This window comes from Alternaria postmessia (genome assembly GCF_024291825.1).
Source record: "Alternaria postmessia strain BMP 2775 chromosome Unknown scaffold_62, whole genome shotgun sequence".
In the NCBI taxonomy this organism is placed as follows: Eukaryota; Fungi; Ascomycota; class Dothideomycetes; order Pleosporales; family Pleosporaceae; genus Alternaria; species Alternaria postmessia.
In genome coordinates this window covers 92,062-109,486 of record NW_026260135.1, presented here as the reverse complement: position 1 = coordinate 109,486, position 17,425 = coordinate 92,062, and the positions used below count along the sequence as shown (strand labels likewise).

Here is a 17,425-nt window from a genome sequence, read left to right as displayed (position 1 = left end):
TCTCCGACCTCGTTTCCCTATCTTACGGGACAAAGCGCCTTCACATCGCATTGTCGGCCAGTCAGCTCGCCACTAGCCTTGCCGACACACCACCTCCGCGCTGTTGTCCCCGTCGCCCACCGCAACTTGGTCTTCACCACGGAGCTTAGTTGCTATTGTCCGTATTCAAGCTCACGCTGCTTCAATTCACACCCCGAAACTACATACGCAGCCCAGCAACCGACCGAGAAACGCTTCTCATAGGCCAGCATCTCCGGCCCTTCTCCCTAGGTACCCTACTCTGCTACCCGCGAAGCGCAACCTTGACATCCCCCGCGTCTGGAACACGACACATCCACCACTATGACAGACGCGCCAGAGAAACCGCAGGCCACAGCCACAGCTGCTACAGCCTCTGAAGACACCACCAAAGCTGCGCCCACTTCTCCAGCGCGGAGCGATAAGAGCAGCGACAGCGAAGGCAAGAATGTGAGGGAAAAGCTCAAGGATACACAGATCGATGCGCAGGCCACATCAGATCCCACCGCGAGTTCCGATCGGCGCATGCACGATGCACCCAACGGTAGCGCCAAAGTAGGCGAACACAGCGCTTCTGGCTCAGATAGTGAGCGCGGTCGGTTACGACGAAAGCGCAGCCGCGAGGACTTTGAGGATGAAGCAGAAGTAGACAAGCACCCGGAAAAGAAGGTTGAACGGCATGCGCGCAAAAGGTCAAGGGATATTACAGCCGACCTGGAGGCTGCTGCGCCTAGAAAGCCTTCTCCCAGTACTATCACAAGCATCAAAGAGAACGATGGAGACGACCAAATGACATCGCCAAACAAGAATGCCTCCACGACAACTACGGCCGACAAAGCTTCAGGAGCCGGGACAAGCCCCAAGAACAAGCGGACACGCGATCAGGTTGAGAAGGATACCGAAGCTAGCGCAGAAGCTTCGGAAGGTGCATCTACCAATGGAAAACCTGCAGAAAAGTCGGCGGGCGATGAGCGAGACTCTAAGCGATTGCGAGACAAGGAGGAAGTTCAACCTACCACTGATGCAACAGAATCTAAAACCAAGGTATGGTGGCTAACGCTACGTGATTGACACATACTGACACTCCACCCAGACATCGCTAACCGGTGGGTTTGCCAATTCTTCCGCCGTATCACCTTTTGCCGCCATGGCACCGAAACCTCAAGAACCAAAGGCTTCCGATAAAGCCGAGTCATTACCTCAAACATCAGACGAAAAGTTCAAAGGATCTGGTTTCAGTGGCTTTGCCGCCTCATCTACGTCGCCATTTGGGGGCGTGGCTGCTTCCAAGCCAAATGCTAGTTCGCCGTTCGGTGGGGCGAGCGCGGGCAAATTGTCCTCTTTTGCGGGAAGTGCAGCTCCTTCAATATCTTCAAGTGGTGGCTTCGGGGCGCTTGGAAGCTCAAGTACTTCCGGATTTGGTGGCAGCTCTTTTGGAGGATCTCTAGGCGGTGGTTTTGGGGGCTTCAGTGCAGCCAAGCCCATAGGCTCTTTTGCTGCCCCCGGTGGTAGCTTGGAGATTAAGGGTCTCAAGGAGAAAGAGAAGCCTTTTGGTGCAGCCGCAATCGGCGAACCATCTGATGACGAAGACGATGATGATGACGACCCAGAGAAGGCCACAGACAAAGAAGAGCGACATTCGAGTCAGCCACTCCTTTCACAACAGCGTATGTCAATTTCTGTTCATCTGAATTACAATGCTGACCATTTTGTAGCACATGAGACCGGTGAAGAGGGCGAAGAGACTATTTGGACCGGCCGCGCAAAGCTTTACACTATGGCTGGCGAAGGATCGAATCGAGGGTGGAAAGAGCGTGGCGTAGGAACATTCAAGCTCAACATCACAATTGACGAACCCAAGAAGGCTCGTTTCGTCCTACGCGCAGAAGGCACCCATCGACTGCTGCTCAACGCTGCCGTCACAAGTAACATGGTATTCGGCGGCGATGCACAGGGCGAGAAACCGAAGGACACGCGGTTACTCTTCAACTCGCCCAATCTCGAGGGCGAGCTGGAGATGCACTTACTAAAGGTATGAATATTATCTAGCCTTAATACATGTACGGAACTGACATTTTACAGTTGAGGGCTGAGAACGCGCAGCAGCTATGGGAAGAAGTCAAAAAAGTGCAAGAGGAACTGTAGGATACTTTTATTCAGAAGCATTGGTAGCTTGGGAGTGGAAAAAACCGTGGTCGCTAGATCTAGATACGACACAATTGGTATTGCGCCATGGGGCTGCATTGAGGTCAATCAAACGGAAAGACGAATACGTCTCGATGACGGAATGAGGGATGAGAGCACGACGACACGGCATTTGGAGGCTTCCTAAGTGATATCCACTGCACCGTACACATTGGTAGACCGGCGAAGCATTAGTCTTGCCTGCACAGTATTTGTGGATAGAAGTAGAAACTCAAGAAAGAAACATTTATCATTGCTTATCTCTCATATTGACACTGTATCCTGTGGTACATGCCAAACAGACCTTGTTTCTCGGGTCTGGATTGTACACACAAATCGTCGTACTAGGTGCCTGAATCGATCATCTGCACATATGATTGCTTCTTCCAAGATTCCTTATATGCAAGAGCGACGCATCATCTACAGTCTGCTCGAATAGTCCAGACTACCAGAGTCATGCTCCGCGGACACATCGTCGCAATTCTTACTACATACGAGGTTCATGCCCGCTTATCAGCGTTCTGCATGAGAAATATCCGATTGGTGAGGCTTCTATGAAGGGCACAAAGGACAACCCTTTGTCTAAATCGAGATGCGGCGCAGGGCTTACCCCCGAACATCGGATTGGACAACGCCATGTACGACGTTGCACGATGGAGCGCTCGCTGCCTGTTGCTGTTGCTGCGCCGCGTTCCTTCATTAACTGGCTTTTGCATATATAGGACTGAGCTCACTGAATCCTGACTTAATGGATCTGCCGAACCAACCTTGCCGACGTATTCACACTGAAAAATAGCACTGACAAGGAAAGACGAGAAGAGCCAACATACTTACTTATATCTACTTTACGATCCATTAACTCCAGTATCCTTTCAGATCGACTTGATTGGCTACCCAGTTCGAAACAAGAAGAAGTGATAAAACCTAAATACTCGCATTTCTCCTTCCCTCGTACTTGACTTGCCGTCACACTCATACACCTACACTTGCACCCACCATAATGGCAAATCAAACACCCCCACCACAACGCCGATGGAAACAGCTGTATGAATCCCTCCTCCTCAACATTGCAGAGTGGCAGCGAGAATCATCATATCCTTCTTCCTTACCTCTTACAGAGACTAGTCACCATCCGGTAAGAATGTCCAAGACAGACACCTTGAGTGTGCGGCGCTAATCCAGGAATTTAGGAGCCTGTTACAGCTAACAGCATGGAAAACATCAAAACAGGTTACGCGCATGGGTGTTTGTTGGAAGAAGGACGAGGGAGTGCCGAGTCGAAGGCATTGCTAGCGACAGGGAGTCAAGCTAAGATCTATGAAAAGGATGTGGACGAGGGGGTAGAGGATGAGACCATTGAGCAAGTAGGGAACGATGATGGCGATATACAAGACCACCCGAACCTACGGATGCAGTGGAAATGGACTCTAGTGTCGAAACGAGACACCGAATAGCGGACCGAAAAGTAGGAACCCAGACTTGCAGGTATCAGATATTCCTTTGCTCGCGTAGTGTTCAGCGAACAGAATTGACCTAGCTTCTTTCCCAATGATTTACGTCTTATGAATCGTAATAATCCAACCTCTGTCCAAGCACTTCGCATTGTGCTCCTTCTCTAAATTCCTCCATTTTACCTCTTCCTCGTACATCCAACACCTTCAGCATTGGCTTCGCCGCATTGACCGGTTCCCAGATACCCGTAGTCTTTACCATCTTGCTTGTGTTCGTAAAACCTCGTGCCATCAAGAATGCTTCGTCAGGCGTCGGATTACCCGTTCGTGCAAAAGCCGTCCAGGTGTCTACAATGAACTGGCTGAATGGGATGTCGTCGTCGTCCCGCAGCGGTCGCCCTTGAGGGATAGTGTTGCCGAAGACGGAAAGCAGCTCACCGGAATGGCATTTGTAAACTACGTTGCGATTGAGTCAGCAATGTTTTTTACGTCAAAAGATACTCCTAGAGCTGAATAACCCACAGGGCGCATTAGGATCACCAAACGGATACACTTCTGTGACTGGCGCTTCACAGGCTGGAGGATTAGGACTCCAGTCTTCAATCTGATATGCCCTATCAAACTCGTAGCTATACACACTCTTGAACACCCCGTTCTTTGCAGCAGTATACGCTGTGCTTTGGGCTAGACACCTGAACATCACATCCGTGGCTACCCGGGACGTAAGATTGAAGATGCGTAGAGTGCTATTCGCACCTTCAGGGAACGGGAACGAGTTCGAAGAAAGGATAGCCGAGGCAGGAAAGCCTTGCGAGGATAGTACAGCAGATACATTAGACCAAGTAGGATACGAGGTGAAAGGTGATCCATCGTCACGCATAATTCCAGACATTATGGGTATATTGAATCTTGGTGCTGTTGGACCGAGAGGAAGGGTTGCGTTCGTCAAAAATATGCCGTCGACCACGGGGTATCTAAAAGTCTATTAGATCGGAGCTCCGTCTGTTTCTCAGCTCAAAGAAAAGTACAATCATGTTTGATTGACGGTTTCCAGTTGATAGGTGTTCGAAGTGAAAGGTAGTGCAGAGTCATGAAAGAGGTAGGATGTGTTCTGAGAGAATGCGAGCGATAGGCGAGAATTCTCGGTAGAGCCTAGAGGTGTTTGATGGAGTTGGTGTGGGAAACAAAAAATCCATATCTAAGCCTAGAGTTACTCCATAAGACTGAGAGGGAGAGGAATATCAAACGACCATCCAATAAACACGAGATGTGATCTGAAATCTCTCATTCTTGAATATGAGTGGATAACTGACCTTGCAACAGTTCCGGACGGCTGTGAAACGTTTCTAATGCCTACCAAGGCAAGAGGATCTGCTTTCCGTAGGCAGGCGACTGTGTCTTCACCCTTCAATGGCGTACACCCTACTTCAGCGATGGCTGCCGCGGTTCGGTTTGTAGCTTCTTCTATGGTTAGGTACCTGGAGAAAGTGGAGGCGTATTCTACGCCTTGTGGCGTGCTCATCATAATCGCTCCGCAGACCTTGTTTCGCGCTTGTGGTGATGCAAGCAGAGCTCTAACCGATGCCGCTCCTGCACTCTGCCCGAAAACAGTAATTCTGTCCTTATCACCTCCAAAGTCCTCAACGTGCGCGCGAAGCCAATCAAGCGCAACGCTCTGATCATGAAGCCCATAGTTTCCTGTTAACGAAGTGTTGCTAAGTGCTAGAAAACCCAAAGTAGACAATCGATAGTTTATGGTCACCAGAACAACGTCTCCCCGAGAGGCCATGGCGCTACCGTCGAATGTAGTATCGCTAGCTGCTCCTCCTGTAAAGCCTCCGCCATGTATCCATACCATAACAGCTTTCCCCTTACGCGTTGCATTATCAACATTGGGGAGATGCGGCGTCCATATATTGAGCGTGAGGCAATCTTCGGCGCAATCCGGGGTCCCTTGAACCCCACATCCAGACTGTATACACTGCGGGCTGTAATCGAGTGCGGTGATGTTGGATCCAGGTGGGGGAGGATAATACGTCGAGTGGGCGAAACGAGCTGGGATCGAAGCGTATGTGATGCCGAGGAAACGGAAAGACGAAGAGGATCGTTCGCGAAGACCTATGATTCTTGCATTGTTAGTCGCTATTGCTACCTGACGATCCCGATCGTTTCCTGCATTGAAACAAAGTACTGGTAAGTAGGTTTTGCAAGGATAATATGCCAGTTCAGCATGCGCAGTAACTGCTGTGCAGTTCGTCGTCGAATTGCTGCTGACCCAGTAGACACCAGCCTTATAGGCGGCGTTCGCATAGTCTAAGTACCGGAGGAAAGTCAAGTCCTCGAGATGGCGTTGGGGGTCCCACAGTTTTGTGCCTAAAGCAGCGCACTTTGAGGTCGCAACAGAGTAGTTGAACGATGTGCTCAGCAAAATGCTTGCTGCATGCCGAGTTGTGAGGTTGCCATACAGGTCATTGTGTGTGATGATTGACAAATCGGATCCAATTGATTGTGGGGTGGGAACGACCGTTGCGGTAGAGAAGAGAAGAGTCAGTGAGATGGTGAGAAGGCCAACAAGTATAGCCATCGGGGAAAGTGAGGAAGGGACAAGTCGTCCCTGACGATCCCGCAGGACATGTTGACGACAGGCGATATATCCAGGAGGATTCTATTGCTTGGATAGTGCGCGGGTGGTATATTACCTACGGCACATGATATCACGCCTATTCGTGGGATATATGGCGGCTGGACAGACTACGGTAGAATAGACGAAGCGGCGGGAAACGTTAATTGAGGATCGTCGTAGGTATAGACCAGCCTGGTGCTGTGTGGAAGAGTTCTACATGTTGTTGGGGTCTAAAGCTGCGGTGGTCTTGTAATGGGTAGGCTGATGTTTGTTGACATTCAGCCGCTTGTTTGGCTTGTACCAAACATGCGACGCAGGTACAGGAGCAAGAGCAGGTGCGGAGCCGGAGGACACAGGGCGGCAGGAGGGTGGGATTCCATGGGCGCAAGCAAGATACGGGCTCGGTGTCGAGGGATATACATAGAGCTCGCGATGAGGCCACGGTGCTGGTGGGTACCCACCCGGCTGCATGTTGGATGACGTTTGGGTGGCGAAGTTCAATCCAATGTTTCATCAGCGTTCTGGGCGGGGCAGCAGCTTATCGTTGTTTATTCGCCCCGGCGCGCCTGCCCCGACGAGTCGCTCGCGCCTTCGGTCGCCACAACGCGCGACGAGAAGCGACGGGTTTCTGCGAAGGCAGCGCGCAGGTGGAAGAGACAGAGAGAGAGGGAGGGAGGGAAGGCGCTTCGAGCAACGGCTTTGGGCCTCCATTTCATCGCAGCTTTGGGACGGCGCTCGGCCCCCCGAACTTGATCTGCGCGCGACTGCATTCTGAATGGCGCTATCCCCATCGGGCCTGGCTCGGCTGCATTCTCATTATCCTCTTGATGCCGTCGATGCTGAAGCTCATACCACTCCCTGTTCAGACGCGATGAACGCCAGCTCAAGGCTTCGCTCGCATGTCCCCAGCCACCGCATGTCCGTCTGGGCTGCGCCTTGGAAGGCGCCAGCATGGCGACACGCGCCCGAATTTGATCTCGCACTTGCTGTAACCCCTCGTTGACTAATTACATCTAGCGTTCACTCCTGTCCATGTCCTTGGTGGTGCACGGACCCCGCGAGCTAAGCCCTTCTCGCTCGCGAGAGTTGGGGCCATTCATTCTCAGGACATTCGCACGCTCCATTCTCCACTGCCATTCTGACTCCCATACCGCCTGACGCCGCCCTTGCCGTACCGTCGCCATCTGCAACACTGACCTCGCTGTCGCCTCGACTGTCGACGCCGACGCCTTTGATTGCGCGCGCCGCTTCCTTTGTCACAGCAGCCTTCAGCCATCTCCTCCCTCCGAAGCCGCCTCGAGCCTCGACCCTCACCACCCTGCCTCACCGACCGGCGCATTACATGCAATCGAACACACACGGTCCCAGTACCATCTCTTCATGATAGGCTTCCCGTCACGCTCCCAGAGTGACGTTTCGAGCCCCCCGTCGCCATCCTGCCCCCGGTCCGCACTCGCTGCAACCGGCCACGCAACCCTCTTCCCCTTAGCCACGACCTCTCTTAGCTAGACGAATCGTCACAACGTCCGGCTGTCCGTTGACGGCGGTCACTTGATCCGTCTCGAGTCGCCGTCGCTCGCCCTGCTCTTCCTGGTCGCGCGTTGGGCGTCATGCGATCCCAAGAATACAGAGCTTGAGCACCCACTACATGACACCACATACAAGCGAGCCTCACTGCCAGATTATGACAGACGTCTCGTCGATTCAGGCGTATGCTGATCATCAGCCGGCTCCTCTCGCCCTCTACGCTGGCCCACCACCACCCACCTTCGCGACCGCCTCGCCTCCACTAGAAGCCACCATCGAGGAAGAAGAGTCATCCACGATAAAGTGCATCTGTGGATACTCCGATGACGATGGCAACACGGTATTGTGCGAGAAGTGCGACACGTGGCAGCACATTGTTTGTTACTACGAATCTGCCCAACACGTTCCCGATGTACACGAGTGCGCAGACTGTCTCCCGCGAGCCATCGACTCAAAAAGCGCTTCTGAGAAGCAACGCCTCCGAAGAGAAGTACATAGCATCGGCGAGCGCAAAGGCAGACCGAAAGCATCAACCAAGAACCCTAAGAAGCGAACCAAGGATACCCACGGCCCCGTACAATCTAATGGCTGGCCAATGCAAACTAACGGGGACCTTCAATACACCCCTGATCGGAAGAGTGGTAGCCCACGAGACCAGCCACCGCCCAACAAGCGTCCCAAGACGAGCCATCGTCCTTCTGGATCCGTGGGCGTTGTTAGCCAAGCGCCAGCTCTCGTGCCAACATCACGAAAACGAGGCGGCTCGGTTATGCTCAATGGCCACAGTCCTGTCAAATCACCCACGAACCCAGAGGCTCCTATCGAGGACTACTCGTCCGAGTTCATGCACCTCTATCGACAACCCGAACCACCCTCAGCTGATTCCAACTCGTACACCCGCATCGATGTCGCAAACGACATAGCTATGTGGCTCCAAGACCCGGAAGCCCTTGCCGAAGCAAGTGGAGGGAAGAAACCACAAGACATTTTCTCACGCATTGATATTACTATTCAGGAACTCGAAACGTCAACTGCGCCAGAGATCGTGAAACAGACAGATGTCGACTCGGGTATACTAGCGCATGGCCTGCACCCACAATGGCACTTCATTACCGCCGAGACCCCAGTACCAGACGGTGGCTACGTTGGAGAGCTCAAAGGTCTCATCGGACGAAAGGCAGACTACTATTCCGATGCATCCAACAGATGGGACTTGCTCCGACACCCCGAACCCTTCGTCTTCTTTCCTCCTCACCTACCAATATACATTGACACCCGTCGGGAAGGCAACATTCTCCGATACTCACGAAGAAGTTGCAACCCGAACATGTCTATGAAGATTTTGATTGACTCCAGCAACGACTACCACTTCTGCTTCTTAGCGACGCGCGAGATCAGCCCGGGTGAGGAACTCACAGTTGGCTGGGACATTGATTCCGAAGTACAAAAGCAGCTTGCCAGAGTCGTCACCAACGGCGCCAAAGAAGGATTCAAGAGAATACAGCCTTGGGTTTCTTGCGTCTTAGCTAACTTCGGAGGCTGCGCTTGCGACACATCCAACGGCAACGAGTGCCTTCTAGAGCGCGCTCGTCGCAACACGACTACAGAGCAACCCACGCTGAAGACCAAAGGCAAAAAGGTCAAAAAGTCTCAGGTTTCTCCTATGAGTACGGGTCACGCAACCAACAGTCGTGCTGGTAGCGAAACTGCCAACCGTGATACAATCGACGAAGACCAAATGGACGCTCGCTCTACGTCTGGCTCGCACAAGTCGAGCAGCCGCGACATTACACCAGCAACCCACTTCTCGTCCTTGGAAGGCGATAAACTCTCTGAGCGCGAAAAGAGGAAGATCCAGCATCAAGAACTTTTGTTCCAGAAGCTTGATCACGATGAGCACAAGGGCAAGAGGAAACGAACCAGTGCTGGATCGAATCTGAATACTCCGAGCATCTCTTCCTCGGTAAGACGCTTGTCCTCTTGCCCGATTCCTGTTGCTAATGCAGATACTCAGAGACGACTCGGACACCCTGAACCTTCGCCCTCGGCTCGCCATCGCGAACATAGTCACGGTGTAGCACGCAAAACATCGGGGAGCTCTACAAAGACCAACGGCCGTCCTGCGCCCCGTCCAAAGCCCGTCTACGTCGACTCGTCGACGCAGACAGTTGAAGATAACGATGTAAAGTCACAAGCATGCATCAGGCCACGTCAAATGAAGCCCCCGCTATCCTTTAAACGTAAGCTTCTGCAGCAGGCGCAAGAGGACAAACTACAACGCGAGCGAATGCGATCCACGTCGGTCAAGATGGAAGCCAAATCGCCAGCTTTGAAGGATGTGTCGTCAAATAAGCCGTCGCCGCTACCACCATCTCCACCCCTTGAGGAGCCTTCTGCGATGGATATCTCTACAGAGCCTGCACCTGATACAAGACACAAAGAGCTCACACCTGCAAAGGAGCCTATGCCGCAGCCTCCAGTGGACGTAGAGATGACTGACTCTGAGGATACAACCGTCAAAATCTCCGAACCGAAACAAGAAGAGCCAGCTGAGGTATCTGCTCCGGAACCTCCCAAGGAAGCTCCAAAGGAGGCTCCTCAACCGTCAATACAACCCCTCGACCCTCCGTGGTCAGCTTCGACGCCAGCTGAACCATCTCCGAAATCTACGACCGGCCTGACACCAAAGCCTGTGGATCTTCATGTTGAGATGCCTGCGAAGCTCGATTTGGTCAACGCCAGCAACAACCGCGCTGTCACCCCTGGATCGACTTCTTCTATTCTCAACGAAAGCACAGTCGCGCAATCACCGGGCGCCTCCATTATTGCATCGCCCTTCTCGCCTGCTGTAAACAACGCTGTCAAGCCTGCGCCAGCGCGCAAGAAGCTTAGTCTAAGTGACTACACCAACCGCAACCGAAAAACCAAGCTGGCGCAAACACAGTCGACTGGCTCGAACGCTACGCCGCCCCTAAATTCGCAATCGACAAGCTCGCCAACGTTATCGACGGCTAGCCTGCCCAATACGAACTCACCTCCTCCCAAGGCTGTCGAAGCGATCCTCCCACCCGTTGCAGAGGAAGCGAAGCCGTCTGAAGTATCCGTCGCGCCTACTATGGCGACTACTTCTACTTCGACATCAGCGACATGATTCACGATACCCTGCTCCTGTTCAGAATCAGTTCGCGGGCCGCAGGGCGACCCGCGGTTCTTTCTTTCTATCTTTGGAGTGTAACAACATGTAATGATTACAAGTCGAACGATCCTTTGTTTTCTCACTTTTCTATTTCCTTCTGTTCTTATCCTTTTCTTCCAACGACTTGAAGTGTTCGGTCGGCTTACTTCATATCGATTTGATGGAGATTTCAAAAAAGCGGGATACTTCCAATGAGCTCTCTATTGCACGCAAGTTAGCCTCCCGGTCTACGTACGGATGGAGCTGGTGTGGCGCTGATTGGCTCTCACGCTGAGCGTCCCAGGGATGAAAGAGATGGAAGTTGAGAAGACGGGCAGCCCTGTTCTTCTCTACTGCGCGGCCTGAAGCCGAGTCTTGAAGCCGCGTCCTCTATTGCTGAGCGTCTGTGTTTAGCCGAGATGAAATGAAAACAAGAATTCACATGTGAATACTATCATCAAACAGTCACTGGTCCCTTTATGTTGCATCTATAGGTGTGTTATGACAGTCGAACATGACGCCCATTGACCAGGCAGGGTACCGAGGGATTTGGAGCTAGAATACATTACATGATGAAGTCTTTGACAATAAACTTCTCCAGTGTATATACATCCATTCGGCTACTATCCATCTATATCATACTCAATTAAACCTCAAACGAAGTGTGCTTCCACACCACAAAAGGAGACATAGATTAAGAGCAATAGAAATCCCAATACAAAACCGAATATCGAAAGAGAACGAATAAGACAGACGAAAACCATCTGCCCCCTGCAAACAACCACTCCTCAGCCTACTGTCTTTTCGCCAACTTCCTCCCACTTTGCCTCTATCATTCTCGCAGGTGCAATCTCCCCTGTCACAGCCCTCCCGTCTATTTCTGTAGGTCCAATCCGTCCCCCGTTGATATGTTTGGGACTATGTCTGTATACGGTCTCATAGTAGTTTGGTATCGCTTCTTCTACCTCGTTGGTAGCAGCAGTGGCGGCGGCAGCAAGAACGTGTGGTGTTGATGCTATACGGTGCGCATGGGAAGGACATGGAGATATGATGTCAGGGCTGTCGGCGTTGGCGTTGTTGCCAATGTGAGAGGGATTGACGTGATTGTTTTGAAGAGTTGCTGGATAATCTCCTGTAGGTGAGAGTTCAAATGCACCACCTAGGGAGCGTTGGGAGGATGCGTGGTGGAAGCTAGGTGGGGGTTGTCGTTGTATAGGAGGAATTGTTTGACCGGGATGACCGGCAGGGTTGTTGATATCGTATTTGTACGCATTCTGCTGTTGCTGTAGATCCTGTTGCAAAGATGATGGCGGCGGCGGATGAGGTAGAGGAGAAGGTGCATGAGTAGAATGCGGAGGCGGGTGAAAGTACGATGGTACTGGCGTACTATAACTTGGTGCATTATTGTACTGATTGTAGCTGTATTGTTGGTATGCAGAATCTACAATGGGTGGCGACAAAAGAGGCGTTCGTTGGTATTGGTGATAGACACCCCCTACTTCGTTCCCACGGAGGATGGCAGGATGCGTGTGACCGGTTTCCAAGATTGCTGGCAGACTCCTGTTGTTTGGGCCTTGGCGTACCGCTCCTGTGTTTTGATCGACTTTGACTCTTAGGCCCTTTGTGCGGCCCCAGAAGAAGAAAAGCAAGGCTGCGATGATGACAACGGAAGAGCATGCTATGGTAATCCCTGCAATGGCACCAGTCGAAAGGCCTTCCTTCTCGCTGCTGGTGCCATCACTGAGTCCTGCTGTCCCTGAACTAATGGGTGTATTACTCGACTCTGGACTCTCCGGTGGAAATGGTTCGCCAGGGTTGAGCATGTAGCTGCTATCAAGCGCTAGCTGATGTTGCCGAGCGACACTGGTCGTTGTGTTCGGATTGATAACACCGACCATGCCGTAATTTATACAAGAACCTACAACTGAACAGTAGAAGAATATGGGGTCGGTGTTTTCGATCTCAATGCTGTAGGTTGGCGGGGAGGTAAGGACAGAGTCGACGGGCTTAAACCCGCTGAAGAAACCAGTTTTGCCTTGCCCAATCATTTCGTAGGGGATGCATGGGAAGCCGTATTCCGCGCGCACGACGCTATGGTTTAGAGGGTAAAAGGCAAATTCTATCGTCTTTAAGATGTCAGTAGGGCTCCAATGTATTTGTTGGGTTGCTGGCAGGAACGATAAGTACGAGAGCTTCTTCCTGGTCGCCTGCAGAAGATGACTTACATCGCCAATGTTAGCGTTTGTTGATTCAGGTCTGAATTTGTGGTCTGCTAGGCCGACTGAAATGGTGTGTGTCTGTACAGCTGCAGAGCTTGTCGAGCTTGAATTATTTGCTGGGGTCGACGATGCAGTAGGGCTACTACTGTTGAGATCGAAATCATCCTGCGCAAAGCATATGGATGGGAGAACAACAAACGTTAAAGAGCAAACCACAGATACAGAAGCCCAGAAGGGTATCCGACGTGTTGGGGAGGCCATGCCAGAAGTGTTGGCTTTCGAGAAGATTACAGTGGTCTTTGGATATCAAGGCAAGGCATAGGAAACGCCAAAGGAAGAGGCGACCTCGAAGCCTACCAAGAAAAATGAGTCAGAACGGATTGCAATAATCGGACGCGCAACATGTCAGCGTACCATTGCGGTGGCGATGCAAATAACGGCTCGGAAGCAGATCAAGCGACCGGAATTGTAAGAGGAATAGCACAAGATGGAACATATACCTAGTACTTCTTATTGTGAGTCCCCATATTTATGGCGTACATGTTGAGTTTCTATTTGCCGAGTGTTAGTGTAGCGTCAGCCTCAAGAGCAACGAGACAAAGAGAACACGATTCAAGGGTTTTGTAGCCCCATGTGGTTGCTGCAAGGGCGAAACCAAAACGAACAACAAAGCCTGTCAGTCTTGTGCGCCCGCTAGTGGTGGATCTAGGAATGTGGCCATTTAGAACTCTTCTTGGAACTTATAGTAGCCGCGACCATTATCTGCGAGAAGTTGTTGTGGTCTTTGGGTAGCTCAGGGTCTGAGTTGCCCCTACACCTCGCCGCATGACGTAGTAGGAAGCGAAACGACCGCAATTGCAGTCATTCGCCAAGCTTCCCAGAATGTGATAGTTCACCGGAATGGATGCGAGACCGTAATTCTGGTGCTCGTGTGACTGCATGGCAACGATTACAAACAGGCAAACAGCAACGAAAAGTCGAAAGTATTTAGTCTTTTAGTGGCTGCTATGCGTAGTTGAATTAGAAAGAGAGGAGTGGTCCAACAAAGCGTACCATATGGTAATAACAGCCGCATATGGCCCTGGTATATTCCGCGCTATCGCTCACATAAAAATCATAAGCTGCGTACAGCATCCGTCATCAAAGTCGTGTGGCATGAAGGCCTAGTGGCACTTCTCGGTCGATGAGAAAACCGCCCTCGTCATTGCTGCTGGTGACACCGCGTCGCATGTCGATGTTGGGTCTGTTAGATGCCAAAATGCGGAGCTGGTCTCTCAGCGGAGACCTGGGTCGCCGAATCCAAATGGGTCATTGCTTGACGAGCTATTGGACCCCGACACATAACCTGATGGTGCTGCAGACAGTTGTTTGCCAAATCCGGGGTTTGGCAAAGGGTTCCAGACTGGGAAGCCCTCTGGTGGCTGACTCTCCCCTATTGGTTTACCACGAGCATAATCGACGAGACTGCCGTTGATGCCAGTAAGTGCCCAAGCAAATACGGCGACGTCGCGAATGCTCTGCATGAAGTTGTTCTGGAATTCCATGGACGGTCCTGCCTGCACCATGGCTGGATGTCGGGCGCCCAAAGGATATTGAGGCATCTGTTGTGGAGCCGGATGGAACACGGGTTGTGTTGCCCATGGTGCGGCGTAGATGCCATTGTATTGCTGTACTGGCTGGGCAACAGGCATTGTGCCTGGTAACATGGGGCGCGCACGTCGTAGACACACGACCAGCCCATCGGAAGTACAGGATATGACAGCTTCGAGTTCGATAGGATCGTCGCGAACCTCAGAACGAGGCGAACTGACAGAGGATATCGATGAGCGGGGCGCAGAACCACCAAACATGACGTGGTGCGGGTCGCTTGGATTGCGGTTATCGCCAGAATTGGTGCGCGACGCAGACCGCTCCTCACTGTTATCTGTGGTGTGGTTTGAGTCTAAAGGATGCCTGGCTGTACCGTTGAATGTAGAATGGCCGCCGAGACCTACTCCACCCTCAGACTCATCGTCGGATGTGACATCTGTCATGATATCATCTTCGCTCTCAGAAGAGGAGACATCAGGTGCGTCGTCCTGTCGAGGGTCGCGAAAAAAGAAGCGCATATAAGCGATAGAGTCATTTCCTTTAGCCGACTCCAGACAGCGGACAGCGTCTTCAAGACAATTGGGAGCAATGCAGTAATAGAAGCTGCGTCCCTTCATAGCCTCTCCAGAGATACCTATAATCTGCTCAATGCCACTGGTTGCGTACATGACAGTCAGGGTTCGCGTGAACCTGTTGAGGAACAAGGCAGCTCGCGGCTCATGAGTCTGATCATCGGGGCCGAGATCAAACTTGCTAGACAGATGCGATAACATGTGGTAGCGCGGGTCCTTGGGTGACGAGGCGAACAGTTTGCGCACTATAGGAGCCTCGACTGCACGTTCTGATTGGCTGTGGTCAGCGAGCCGCAAGGACCAAACGGGTTAGAAGACTTACTCTGGCTCTGCATACCATGTCTATAGATGCTAGTGCAGCAGACAAGGACATCGTAGACGACGGAGAAGCAGCATTCGCAACCGACCCATTCCCCCTGGCGATTCTTCAGGCGGCAATAGGACAAGACAGCGGCCTTGTCCAGTCTCACTCCCCGGCTGTGATGCGCCCTGGCCAGAGGAAGTTCATCTGGATGAAAAAATTGCCACACGGACCGATTGACTACCTCATCGGGCGTGTGGCCGAGGATGTCGACAATAGAATCGGAAGAATATAAGATGTGGGCGTCATCGGAGAGGTCTGTCGGGAGTGAGAAATGGGTGGCTCGCGGGGAGGGTTAGTTGACATACCGTGGATGGTGATGAAGGTGGTATCCATTGTGGCAGGAACGAGGGAGCAAAGTGGCTCGGGATGAGTCGTTCCTGCTCTACCGCACTCGTCCTGGTATGTCGAATCTAATCATTCGCTCTGGGACGGGCGGTGGAAGATTGTGAGGATGTCGGACAGATCAGGCGAGGGAACGTAGGCGGGTCAAATAGGCAGGGTCCAAGTGGCACAGAGGCGCACAAGTTCGGCTAGAGGAAAGAGTAGGGAGTGAAGGTGGTGCAACCCGGGCCTGGTGCGGCACCTAGGATGGGATAGGATGGGATGGATGAAAGGTGGTAATGTATACGAGTCAGTGGGTATGATGTAATACACAATCACGAAGCGACCAGTTGCCCCTCACTGGCAACGAGGCAGGCAGTCGCAGCGTAGAAGAATAATATGAGCAAGCACGCGGCGGACGGCTGCCTGAAGCGGCTAGCGGAGGATTGGAGAGAGTGCAGTTGGGTCGTGTGCATAAATCAGCGAAGTGAGCAGCGTCGACGTTGGAGCTGGCTCGGCTGCCGTGACCAAGCCCAGGATGGCGGGACTTTGAGAGCACTGCTGGTTGGCAGGGGGAGAAAAAGCCGGCCGGATGAGGCGAAAGGATTGCTGCGACGCGTAGAGGATGCGAGAGGATGCTCCTGGGATGCGATGGGATAGGATTGTAGGGTGAGGTATGCAAGCTATGTGCAGAAAATGAGCTGACGAACGGCGAACCCTTGTTGCGCCGCCCAAGGATCGACGCGAGACTTGCAGTCAACGGCGGTTAGCAGCTCGTCGGCAGCGGCGCGGGGCAACGGCAGTCGTCCTAGTACGGAGGACGAGGGATGATGCATCAGGCCATTCACACCGAGCAGTCGGCTTTGGACGCGTCGCACACGACGGATGGAGAGGCTGGAATGCGCATCTACACTGCCTGCAACGTGCAACTGTCACCCATGCGACTAGCCTTGGCAGTACCGACGTCGTCAACGACTGCCGTAGACGATAGATATGCAAACTCTACTGCCGCGCTAGCACTACCAAACACCTCACGGACACGTCTCCGACTTGCTCTCACCACCTGTCCCCCAGCTCCTGCCCAGGGCGATAGCCGCTTCACACAGCATCGAGCTGCACTGCTGCCGGCCTTCCCTGCTCCCTTGCTGGCCTTGGCTGGTGGTACTGTCCTGGCCGACCTTGGTGCTTGTCACCCCGAGCCCTCAACCGAACAACATCATCGACGATCATCCCCCAAACTACGCCACAAGCCACATGCAAGACTCATTCTCCCTCTTTCCACTTGTTGTATTCTCTCCACTCATTCGCCCCTTCTTGTTGGGCCGCGCACAAACCGGCGCTCCGTTGCCCTGCTCTTCCGCGTCGACGCGTCCTTTACCTG

At 52.5% G+C, this 17,425-nt stretch overlaps 5 protein-coding genes across 5 annotated transcripts; 3 read left to right on the top strand and 2 right to left on the bottom strand.

Moving 5' to 3' along the window:
• Nucleotides 1-342: 342 nt before the first annotated feature.
• J4E82_008153 (uncharacterized protein) lies at nt 343-2,163 on the top strand (the record flags this gene model as incomplete). Its single annotated transcript, XM_051734390.1, has 4 exons — nt 343-1,062; nt 1,112-1,685; nt 1,734-2,050; nt 2,101-2,163. The coding sequence occupies 4 exons, from the start codon at nt 343-345 to the stop codon at nt 2,161-2,163; spliced, it is 1,674 nt and encodes a 557-aa protein (XP_051585866.1).
• A 1,039-nt stretch (nt 2,164-3,202) lies between these two features.
• On the top strand, nt 3,203-3,656 carry J4E82_008152 (uncharacterized protein; the record flags this gene model as incomplete). The annotated part of the gene is made up of 2 exons (XM_051734389.1): nt 3,203-3,337; nt 3,393-3,656. 2 exons carry the CDS (start codon nt 3,203-3,205, stop codon nt 3,654-3,656), a joined length of 399 nt encoding a protein of 132 aa, XP_051585865.1.
• A 4,304-nt stretch (nt 3,657-7,960) lies between these two features.
• Nucleotides 7,961-10,954, top strand: J4E82_008151 (uncharacterized protein; the record flags this gene model as incomplete). Its single annotated transcript, XM_051734388.1, has 2 exons — nt 7,961-9,766; nt 9,818-10,954. 2 exons carry the CDS (start codon nt 7,961-7,963, stop codon nt 10,952-10,954), a joined length of 2,943 nt encoding a protein of 980 aa, XP_051585864.1.
• Nucleotides 10,955-11,766: 812 nt separating this feature from the next.
• J4E82_008150 (uncharacterized protein) lies at nt 11,767-13,458 on the bottom strand (the record flags this gene model as incomplete). Its single annotated transcript, XM_051734387.1, has 2 exons — nt 11,767-13,104; nt 13,204-13,458. The coding sequence occupies 2 exons, from the start codon at nt 13,456-13,458 to the stop codon at nt 11,767-11,769; spliced, it is 1,593 nt and encodes a 530-aa protein (XP_051585863.1).
• Nucleotides 13,459-14,471: 1,013 nt separating this feature from the next.
• J4E82_008149 (uncharacterized protein) lies at nt 14,472-16,056 on the bottom strand (the record flags this gene model as incomplete). Its single annotated transcript, XM_051734386.1, has 3 exons — nt 14,472-15,628; nt 15,682-15,978; nt 16,029-16,056. 3 exons carry the CDS (start codon nt 16,054-16,056, stop codon nt 14,472-14,474), a joined length of 1,482 nt encoding a protein of 493 aa, XP_051585862.1.
• Nucleotides 16,057-17,425: the final 1,369 nt, after the last annotated feature.